At 38.8% G+C, this 11,835-nt stretch overlaps 1 protein-coding gene across 1 annotated transcript; it reads left to right on the top strand.

The window, feature by feature from the left end:
• The first annotated feature begins 4,178 nt into the window (after positions 1-4,178).
• LOC141516916 (metallothionein-1F-like) lies at positions 4,179-5,511 on the top strand. The gene is made up of 3 exons (XM_074227876.1): positions 4,179-4,310; positions 4,957-5,022; positions 5,298-5,511. The coding sequence occupies exons 1-3, from the start codon at positions 4,283-4,285 to the stop codon at positions 5,390-5,392; spliced, it is 189 nt and encodes a 62-aa protein (XP_074083977.1). The 5' UTR covers positions 4,179-4,282; the 3' UTR covers positions 5,393-5,511.
• The last annotated feature ends 6,324 nt before the right edge of the window (positions 5,512-11,835 follow it).

The following is an 11,835-nucleotide window of genomic DNA, read 5'->3' as shown; positions in this document are numbered from 1 at the left end:
AAGCTAGGGAATGATATCTGGATTGTAAACCTGGGTAACCAGGAGGATGGTGGTCTACTTAATAGGGAAGTTTGATAGAAGGAAGGTTTATCTGTGAATTCTCTTGTTAGTTGATTGATTGATGTGTAGAAAAGTCCCAACTCTGATGCATTGCAGAATTATTTCAGATTTTCAGGTACCAGATAATCTAGTGCAGTGATTGATTAGATAAGACAGCCAGGTTAGTATAAAAATGGTTTCAGGGGGCAGCTGGGTGTCCCAGTGGATAGAGCACTGGCCCTGGAGTCAGGAGTACCTGAGTTCAAATTTGGCCCCAGACACGTAATAATTACCTAGCTGTGTGGCCTTGGGCAAGCCATTTAACCCCATTTGCCTTGCAAAATCCTAAAAAAATGGTTTCAGGATGAAAAAATATGTTATATATAGCTCTTGGAATTAAGGTTCCATGAAAGACACCACTTTAAGACTGGAGATACACATAATAATTTGAGAAACAAGAGATTTTCCTAGGAGTTTAAGGGTGCCAGATAAAATAGTGAATTTGCAATAGATTACAGAGGTGAGATAGAAACACTCAAAGTATCCAAGTGTTATCTTTATTTCCTAAATCATTGAAGTTCCTTTTTGTATCTATATTATTTCTACTGTAAAAGCAAATGACTCTGAGATATTTTCCTGAGGGAGAAAAGGGAGAGTTTTGACTTAGATAAAAAGTTTACAAGTTTTTCTTAGAATTCAAAATATGAATGTTGACCTAGATATATTTTTCACTTTCTTCATCTAGACTACTTCTACATTGAAGTCACCAAGTATCAAATTGTATTAGAATTAATTTGAGGGGTTTTGTAGAGTTCTTCAGAGAATATACTTTCTTAACCCCTGCATTTGATGATACAGTCAATTTTCATTGTCTTTTCCCCCTCCTAGATACATGCCATAGATTTTACAATATGAGATGAATAAATGTTTCAAGGATTATTTCCTTTTGCTTTTGGGTTTATGACAAATCTCAGATCACTCTGTTCTTTAAAACTCCAAGGAGTATCCTTTTCTGAAACTTCTTTCCAGGATACCAGAGTTGCTAGAGTTTCACCTCCTATAGTATGCTATTTTTAGCTATAGGTCAAAGATCTGGAATTTAGATTACCTATAGGTATACTTAAAGAGAATGATTAAAAATCTAACACCTTTCTGCTATTTTTTAGACAGCTAAATGATACTGTGATAGAAAAAAACCTGAATTCCAATTTGACCTCAGACACCTTTTAGCTGTGTAAATGTGAGCAAGTCATGTTACTTCTGTTTACCCCACTTTCCTCCTCTAGGGATATGGTGAAGATTAAATGAGAATATCTGTGAAGTACAAAGCATAGTGTGTAGAAAATAAATATCATATACATCATATAAATATTAGCTAATTATTATTCTGGCAACTAGGTAGTGTCCTGAATAAATCTCCAGGCTGAAGCCAGGAAGAGTCATTTACCTGAGTTTAAATCTGGTCTTACTAGTTGTATGACTCTGTATAACTCTATTTGTAAAGTGAAATGGAAAAGGAAATGGAAAATTGCACCAGTATCTTAGGGAAGAAAATTCCAACTAGGTTCATTAAAAAAATCAGACACAACTGATTTTGTTATTATTATTATTATTACTTCATGAAGTGTTTCTGTGTGTGTGTGTGTGTGTGTGTGTGTGTGTGTGTGTGTGAGAGAGAGAGAGAGAGAGAGAGAGAGAGAGAGAGAGAGAGAGAGAGAGAGACTGTGTATGAAGGGGGAAGCAAAATATACACTACCCCCCCCAACCCAGCCCTTTTGGGGTTTTACTCTCTATCCCAAATTCTTGCCTTCCTTAAATATGTGTAGTTAACAACAGACCCTCCTCCCATCCAAATTCATTCTTCCTCTGCTTGTAATTAGGTAATGCCTTTTGCTAAACTATTATATAATTATGAGCTATCTTACAATGTAGATATTTCATAGACTTTAGTATGTTAAAATTCAAAGGGTCATATTTTACAGATAATTTTGGTGCTGTTATGAATGGCTTGAGAACACTTAGTCCAGAGTGATTAAAATGGTTTTTATTAAGATATCTTAACAAAATGGCACACCTCTCACAAGGTGGGAGAGGGGGGCAGGGAAATCCCAACATACAAGCTCTTTTATGAACTTGGAAAGGTTTTGTTCCTGCCCCTTCATGCCAACCATAGGCTGGGTTTGCAAATCTAATTGATACATTGGTTCCTATACATTTCCTCACCCTGCTCATTATCCTAATAAGCAAGAACAGCTAGATCTCCTTGAGCATGCACAAAGGAGAAGGTAAAAACTCTAGGTTAAGTTAAAAGCAGGTGGGGTAATCTCTTCAGTTTTTGATCAGATTTGAGGTCATCTTCCCATAAGGCAACTACAGAATCCAGTCTTTGCAATGTAAATTTATAATCCTCCCTTCCTTCTTGTGGAAGCCAAACACCCACATTTTCCTCACATTGCCATGCCATAGTCTACCAGACTTTAAGCACATGAGGAATTTCTGGTTCTTTTGTTGCAAGAATGACTTAATGCCAGTTTCCCCAGAAGCAAGGAATCTATGGGATATTCCTGTTGACACAGGAAGGGGATAGATAGGAATACAGGGGTTCATAATTGTTTGTTTGTGTGTGTGTGTGTGTGTGTGTGTGTGTGTGTCTGTGTGTATGGTATTTTTTTTGTCAAGGCAATGAGGTTAAGTTTCTTGTCCAAGGTCACAAAGCTAGGTAATTATTAAATGTCTGAGATTGGATTTGAACCTCAGGTCCTCCAGACTTCAGGGTCCACGCTTTATCCACTGCACCACCCAGCTGCCTTTTTTGTCTGTGTGTGTGTGTGTCTGTCTTACTTGCTTTTTAAAAATATTTTGATAACTGTGTTTCAGTAGAACTGATTTCCTTTGTACTTTATTCAATAAGAACCTTATTCTGAAAATGTGTTCAAAGGATTTCTAAGAGAGTCTGTGACACAAGAAAAGGTTAAGATTTCCCAGGGATTAGATTCCCCCTGAGGTTTCTCTCAACTCTAAGATCCTGTGACATAATGCCCAAAGGACAAGGATTAGTCTGTGTCCCAGACTGGATAACAGAAGAGTGTAAGCAATCTAATTAGAGGATCCTGACTAAGGATGAGAAACTCCTTAAATGAGCTAAAATACAAACCAAGGAAGGCAACAGCCCCCAACTGGCTTTGAACATATCCTCCAACTCCTCCCTAAAAGTAGAGGGTCTTAATTTCTTTTTTTTTAATATCATGTCTCTCAGCAGAGTAGTATACTTTGCAAAAAATTGATGATTGAAAAAAATGCTCAATTTTAGTTAGAGTTCCTGAAAATAAAGTTGTAATTTTTTTTCTCCCATCCAGGTTCAAGAACCCCTGGAATCTGTCCATGGACAGACCTTAGAACCCTTGTTCTAAAAGGATTCCTTATCCATTCCAGGAATTCTCAACATATTCCTAAAGAAACTTGAATGGATAATGGATAAGGAGACTTCCATGCTGAGGACCCCTAAGGGTACAGTCAGAGGTCAGGCCTTTGTCTGGGGTTTCTAGAAAGAAAAATGAACTTGAGGCCAAGCATACTTAAGAATTAAGGGAATAAGACTATCCGATGTCAGGGCAGAGCTGAGGGGAAGAAGGGGGAAGGACAGGTGACAGAAAAATGTGGAACGTGTAAACTTGCACATGGATGAATGTTGAAATCTGCCTTTGCCTGTAATTAATTAAAAAAAAATTCGAGCCAGATTTAGGGGAATAGAAATGTTTGGTCTTATCTCCACTGACAGGAATCCTTTATGGTAAACTTGGGTCTCATGTTGGAGCTGGAAAGGTGATATGGGGGTACAGATGTAGGGTGAGGGTTAGTTGGACTGACGGGGTTGTTCCAAGCGAGGGGCTGGGGAATACCCCGAGTTCTGTTCTCTGCACACGGCCCCGTTGCGTACGAGTTCGGATCCAGTGGCGGGAAGTTTGCACTCAGCACTCCTGGACTTTGGAAAAATATTCTGGAGGCAGAGAAGGAGCATGAGTCAACTCAACCTAGGGCGGTGTGCAGGTGGCGAGCCGAGAGGAGGGAAGGAGGGAGACGGAGGAGAGGAGGGAAGGAGGGAGAAGGAGAAGGGGCGGGGCCTTTGCACGCGTTCTCCAGGTCCTTTCCCTATAAATGAGAAGGCCGGACTCCGGCCGCCACTACATCTCTCTCCCGTTCATCCTCCTGTGAGAACAGCGTGTCTGTTACCCACCTGCCAGCCATGGACCCCAACTGCAACTGCGAGACCGGTAAGAGCCCCCTGGGCCAGGGATGCTCTGTCCGGTGCTGGGACAGCTCGGCTTGGTTGGGGATGGCACCGTGGGCTGGGATGGAAAGAGGCTGTGCGCACGGGGAAGGAGATGGACTTTCTTTTAAAGTGAAGTAACAGAAAGCTTCCCTTCTTTCCCCGCTTCAGCTTCGCAGAGTTAAAGCTCTGAGTCATACATGTGTTTACCAACCAGGGCTCCAGGGACAGGGACAGACCCGAGAAGCGCTCCCACTTTTGAGCAAGAGACAGAATTATGGTCCTGTCCAGAAATGTGTTGCACCCTGAGAAGCAGAAGGAAGGGGAGTGGTCAGGGCTATAATACCAGATGAGAGGCACTCAGAGATGGCAGGATTAGGATCAGGGTTTGTGTCTGTGCCCTTACTGGTTGGTGGGAGAAGACTTCTGGGGTGGGGGGACTGAGAAAAGAAAGAGGGCAAACAGTCTATGCAGGGATTCACTGTGGCAAGCTTGGGAAAACCTCAGGTCCATCTTTTCTAGGTGGTCATTGATTATCAGGGATGGGGCACGGAGAATGAAAGGGAAAGAAGAATCCCTGACCTGTGCTTGTAATCCCTCAGGTTACCTATTCTGCTCACCTTCCCTCTTTCTTTTTTCTCTCCCTCCAGGTGGCTCTTGCACCTGTGCAAACTCCTGCAAATGTAAATCCTGCCGGTGCACTTCCTGCAAGAAAAGTAAGAAGGGAAAGGGGAGTAGGGCAGGGAGAGATGCAGGAACTTTTTGTGGCCGAAATTAAAATATTCTGGCCTTATGACAGAACGTGGTCCCTTAGATTTCAAATAAACAGAACTCCTAATCTTGAACTTAATTTCAAATCCAATAGAGGCACAGAATCCCCAAAGTGAGTATTAGGGTGCTACTCTTTTCCTGCAATAACATAGCATTAGCTTTCCTAGGACTGGTCCCTTTCAGGTTCCCTGCACACTCACCTCCTGTCTTTCCTTCCCAGTCTGCTGCTCCTGCTGTCCAGCAGGCTGTGCCAAATGTGCCCAAGGTTGTATCTGCAAAGCACCAGAGACCAAGAGCTGTAGCTGCTGCCACTGATGCTTCTGTTTCCCTGTGACTGTAAATAGAAGAACCTGGACTTTCTATTTTTTTCTATAAAATGTGTGAAACAAGCCTTTATTAAGCACCTAATGTGACAATAAACTCAGTGAACTTTCTTTTGATTATGGTCCAGATGTGCCTTTTTGGGGGTGTGATATGCAAGGCAAAATTTCCAACTCTGTGATGATTTGGAGATGATGGGGGGTGAATTAGATATACTGTCAGTCAGACAGAAAGATTCTAAGAATCTTGTAGCCAGGAAGTATGGAGAGATTATGTAGTAAACACTGCCATTTGACAGATGATGAAATATAGGACCAACAAAATGTAACTTGTCCAAGATCACTTGAATAATTAATGTCCAGTTAGAAACTAGACTCCCTAGTTTTGTTGACTTCCAGTCCACATCTCCTTTTACTATAAACCTCATTGTCTTAATTCATATGAAGAGAGCAGCCTAAAGTAACACAGTTGAGTAAAGAGAAACTAGACTTCAGTTTCCGATATTTTGAGTCAACCTCTAGTCTACTATGTATCATGTTACATATATTTTTGTATGTATGCATGTGTATATATAGTCCATTCCAAAAGTCTTTGTATAGTTCATGCTATTAAAGAGTCTTAGTGCAATTTTAAGATACTAAAACTTGAAATGGGTGGCTAGGTGGCACCCTGGATAGAGTGCCAGCCCTGGAATCAGGAGTACCTGAGTTCAAATGTGGACTCAGACACTTAACAATTACCTAACTGTGTGGCCTTGGGCAAGCCACTTAACCCCATTGCCTTGCAAAAAAACAAAATGCTAAAAAAACATAGTTTCAATCAGGAAATACACTGAATAAATAAATTAAATTAAAACTTGAAACAATGTATACTAAGACTTTTGGGATACCTTGTATAATGTATTATATAAATCCTTCACCTCAGAGCTTTTGCAGACATAGGTGGGTTATTCTCTAAAAGTTGTTCCATTGTGTCTGTCCTTGCTGGTAGTGTTATAACAGTACCTACTAAACTAGGATGTTACAAACTCCATCTGTGAATTGACAAACATTTAATTAGCAATATATGACAGGTGCTGTTCTAGGATGGGAAATGCAATGACAAAGAGTGATCCAATTTCTGCTCACAAGGAGCTTTCGTTCTAATGGGGAAGACAACGAGTATATAGTTCTTTGTTTATCTATATCTCTAGATAAATATATATGGAATAAAGAGATCAAATATAATAAAATACAGGGTAGTTAAACACAAGGTTATTGGAGAAAGAGGGCACTGGCAACTGGAGGATCAGGCAGGGTTTCATGGAGAACATAGTGCTAGAGATTGTCTTAAAGAAAGAAGGATTTCCATGAGATAGAGGTGTTTACCATATTAGACAAACTGGGTAAATTACTTTGAAAATTTCAGAAGGTCATTTAGATATCAGCTATTAATACTATCACAGAACTCTTAGATGTCAATTAAAGAATAATTAAGCCAGACACTTTACTTTGTTGTGGTGATCCTCTTCTGTGCCAAAGCAGACTCCTCCACATATAGACATGATACTGTTTCATCCCCTTTTCTCCACCAGATTGTACCTCTATTCTATCAATTCTCATTTACTTTTAGTCTCTCCCTAAAAAAACCCTTCACTTGATCCATCCATTTCTACTTTCTATCATCCTTTATTCTCCCTTCCACAGCTAAACTTTGTGTGAAAACCACATATAATTAGGACCTCCACTTCATGTCTTCTTACTCTCTTCTAAACCTTCTTTAATCTGGCTTCTGATCTCATCTGATCTCTCTTCAGTGCCAAAACTATTGATCTTTACTCAGTCTTCATCCTTGAGCCTTCTGCAGACTCTGACATTATTGATTACCCTCTTCTCCAAGATACTCTTTCCTCTATAAGGTTTTTTAAATTTTTATTTGAGGCAATGGGGTTAAGTGACTTGCCCAAGGCCACACAGCTGGGTAATTATTAAGTGTCTGAGGCCAGATTTGAACCTGGGTTCTCCTGACTCCAGAGCCAATGCTCTATCCACTTTGCCACCTAGCCGCCCACCTCTTAAGTTTTTGTGACAAATCTCCCTTCTGATTCTCCTTCTACATCTCTGTCTGCTCTTTCTTAGTCTATCTTCTTGGATATTCCTCTAAGTCTTGCCTACCAGTTATAAATATACTCCAAGACTATTTTGAACCCTTTTTTCTTCTCCTATATTACTCCATTTAGTGATCTCATCAACTCATATGACTTGAATTATCAAAATTATGCTAAGATTCTCAGGTCTCCTTATGCAGTCCTACTCTCTTTTCCAGTTGTGTAGCAATAACAACTGCTCTTTAGTCATCTCAAAGTGCATATCCAATAACTATCTCTAATGCATCATGTCCTAAACCAAAGCCATTATATTTAATCCCAAACTCTTGCCTCTTCTGAACTTACCCATTACTGTTAAGGAAACTGCCATTCTCCCAGTCAAATTCAATGTTACCATGCAAACATGTTATCTTCACAACATCTCTAGCTGCATCCCTAAAATGCAGGTCTGACCATGTGAACCCTCTATTCAGTTGACTCCAATGGTCAACTACTACCTCCATCTTAAAAAACAAAATCTTTTTTGGATTTTAAAACATTTCACACACTAGTTCCTTCTTGTCCTTCTATTTTACTTCCCTCCATATATTCTATAATCCAGCATCATCTGCATCCTTGAGGTTCTTCCCATGAGTTGCTTTGAAACTTTTCAGTAACTATTCCCTCTGTCTTGAATGCTCTATCTTACTCCTGCCATTTTCAGTCATTCTTTGCTACCTTTGAGACTCACTCAACTTCCACCTGATGTGGAACTTCCATATTCTCTTCACTTCCATTCTCAATTTCATCTCCTGTAAAATTACCTGCCATTGACACTCTCCTATCAGAATATGAGCTCCTTGAGGGCAGGACCAGTGTTTATTTTGCCATTCTTTATATCTCCTTTACACAGGACACATCAAACACTTAACAAATTTTGATTGACTGTCTGACAGACACACCTTAGTGCCCTGGATTTCCCTAAAATGGAAAACATGAACTGCAAGAAAAGCATTTGGATGAAGAGGCAGTTGTTATTTCATCCCTTCATTCAGCTTTTTCAACTTCAGAGGACACATACTATGGTAAAAGGAATATTCCAAGAAGGACAAATTGTGCTCAGTCTGTTTTCCCTTCAGTGTGTTTTTCCTCTATTTCTTTGGCTTCTTACATCATTTATTACCCAATTTGGTGACTAAAAGCTTAACTTCCAGGAATGTTTGTAGGGTTTTCCCTTTATTTTTATTATGGGATTTCAATGATATAATTCTGGACATTCCTGTCAGTTTCCATCAGCTTCATTATTGTGCAGGATTAGAAATGTCTGTGCTACCAACCACATATGACTGGAATAGCAGCAATAGACAGAGAGAAAAGAGTAAAAGTAAAAGAATAAAACTAGAAAGTGACAGAAACACATAGGAAAAACAAGAGAGAAACATGACAAAGAAGGAAAAATGAGAGACAGAAATATGGAGAGACAACTAGAGAGAAGAAAAGAGTAAAAGAGAAATACCCCCAAATATATATATATATAAAGGCAGAGAAACAGAAAAAAACAGAAATAAGAAAGAATCTTTCCAATCAGATGAACTTAGAGAGATTCATCCTATTTTCATATATTCAAATCATCAGTTTCTAAAGAAAAACAACCTTTCCTCTTTGTTTTTGAGAGAAAAGACATTGTTCTCCATCTTTGCTGCATATTAGTCATTAATCTGAGCAGTCCATATATGGGAGGATTATGATTAAAGATAGACTGAGAGTGGTATAGTATCTGAATCATGAAAACTTGGATTCAAATCCAACCTCAGATACTTACTAGCTGTTTGACCCTGAACAAGTCATTTAATCTCTGTTGTCCTAGTTTCTTAATCTATAAAATGGAGATAAAAATAGCACCTAACTTTTAGGCTTGTTTTGAAGATAAAATGAGATGATAGCTGCAAAATATTTTGAGAACTATAAAGTGCTAAATAAATGCTGATTATTAGAATAATAACACATGATATTCATTATTATTATTAATATAATATAATAATAATTTATTATTATCATTATTATGTCAAGAGGTGAAGTAAATAGTATACCAATCCTGAAGCCACAAAGACTCATCTCTCTGAGGTCAATTCCAATGTCAGATACTTTACTGTGTGACCCTTACTTAGCAAGTCATTAAAACCTGCTTATCTTAGTCTCTGAGACTGGACTTGAAGTCAGGTCCTCTTGACTCCAGAGTAGGTGTGCTATCCACTGTGCCAATCTAGCTGCCCCTTGTCTCAGTTTTCTCATTTAAAATTAGCTGGAGAAGAAAATGACAAACAATTCCAGTAAGTTTGTCAAGAAAAACCTAAATGGGGTCATGAAGAGTTAGACACAACTGACTAACCAACAAATTGTTTTTTTATTTTTTTCTGGATCAAAAGTTTCCAGTAGCACATGAACCTCAGTTTTTTGGATTTGAATCAAAGACTTTCTGTGAGTATTGTTTCACTTCCAAACCCAGGTGTATTTGTTAAAGTTCTACTCTGTGTCACACATTGTGTTCAAGAATGTGGGGAAACAAACTTGGATCTATAATCTTATCAAGGATGGGTCTGGACCCTGGTGAAGGATGTAACCATTCTGCCTAGAATAAGAAACATTCTGTGCCTTATTTCTTTCTCTAGATACTTCACTTCAATGCCATGTAGGCAAAACCTCTGTTTTGCTACATGAGCAGCCCTATCTGTTCCTTTTCTGGTCACACATATTCTGAATAATATTAAAATATACAGGATTATGCTACTGCCTTAATATACCACCACCGTCTTTCCAATGACCTTTGCAAATACCTGCAATTTTGTTTCTTTTGAGATTGTGGTGTTCTATGAAAAAAGGCAATATGGGAAAGAGATACATTACAGATGGACCTTTGAGTAGGGAAGTTTAAAGCCTGGCTCTAACACCTATGCTGTATGAATTTATAACAAGTCCCTTAAATTACCTGAGCATCAATTTCTTTATTTACAAAATGGGCAGAATCAACACAAGTCTGGGTCATAGAAATGTATTATGATGAGTTAAGGTTCTGAGGTTCCAAACTCTTCTATTTTCATTCTAACAACGAATGAACACTTTGACTTCAGAGTTGAATACTGAACTAAAACAGTAGGTATGTGGAGGAGAAAGGAGCAATGGAGGTTACATTGATGACTGGGATATGGAAATAGTGCTCTAGTGGCTCTTAAATAGGAATTGGACCAGAATGAGTTCTCCCTCCTCGTTCTCCATCTATGTTGCTTCAAATGAAAAGAAAGAGGAAATACTAAATGACATAGTAGATGCAAAGCATGTCACAAATATGCAAGTGTTCATTGCTATTCATTGTTGACAACCACAGAGAGAATATCAGTGTTAAAAAAAAAAAGATGGACTTTTATACAAACTAGAGTTCTCATTATTGAAAGATGATATATTGGGAGCGGCTAGGTGGTGTAGTGGATAAAGTACCGGCCTTGGAGTAAGGAGTACCTGGGTTCAAATTTGGTCTCAGACACTTAATAATTACCTAGCTGTGTGGCCTTGGGCAAGCCACTTAACCCCATTTGCCTTGCAAAAACCTAAAAAAAAAGGTGATATGTGGAAATGAGAAGGAAATCATTTATTTATAAGGCTTACTTCTACAGCTTCCAGACATTCACCAGAAGTCCTTTTTCCTATTAATCACATCATGGGATGAAATGATTCTGAAAGTTAGGAAAGTAAAAAGGATGTCTTTGCATAACATTCCCCTCACTATAATCTATGTAATATGAAAGTCATGTCAGCATACATTTGATGGCAAGGCCTTCTTTAAGAAAGATATCTACTACTCCTACTAGAGATGTAGAAGGATTCTGCCTAGTTAAGTGGAATGTATTTTTTTTCCTTGTGTGGGTGGGGGACTAGACTTGAGAATTCATTGGTATAGTGAACAACCCTTGTCCTTCCCCATCTCCTCAATGAAGAGATTCTTTCTGCTAATTTGGATTGGTGGCTGCTCCAGCAACTTATATATGAGAGGAGGAGGAATGGGGATGAAAAGGAAAGGAATAAGTTTTTTAAAACTTACTGCATACCAGGTTATGTGCTAACTTTTAAAAAATATCTTATTTGATGCTCACAACAACCTTGGTGCTATTATTATTACCATTTTACTCAGGTCTCAGGTTCATTAGAAAACTGAAGCAAACTGGGTTAAGTGTCTTGCCCAGGGCCATATAGCTAGCAAGAGTTTGAGGCTGTGTTTGAACTCAGTCCTTCTGATTCTAAACCCAGAATTCCAGCTGCCTCTAAATAAGATAAGGTGACTCAACTAGTTGTCCCACAGTCAATATTTGTCAGATATAGG

This window comes from Macrotis lagotis, chromosome 1 (assembly GCF_037893015.1).
Source record: "Macrotis lagotis isolate mMagLag1 chromosome 1, bilby.v1.9.chrom.fasta, whole genome shotgun sequence".
Classification (NCBI taxonomy): domain Eukaryota; kingdom Metazoa; phylum Chordata; class Mammalia; order Peramelemorphia; family Peramelidae; genus Macrotis; species Macrotis lagotis.
Note: the sequence above shows the minus strand (reverse complement) of the source record. Positions and strands in the feature narration are given on the sequence as shown.

Bases quoted from the DNA above. Each gene is read 5' to 3' on its own strand.
- LOC141516916 (XM_074227876.1), top strand. From the start codon at position 4,283: ATGGACCCCAACTGCAACTGCGAGACCG. The intron at 4,311-4,956 runs GTAAGAGCCCCC...CTCTCCCTCCAG, and splicing joins CAACTGCAACTGCGAGACCG to GTGGCTCTTGCACCTGTGCA. The intron at 5,023-5,297 runs GTAAGAAGGGAA...TTTCCTTCCCAG, and splicing joins GTGCACTTCCTGCAAGAAAA to TCTGCTGCTCCTGCTGTCCA.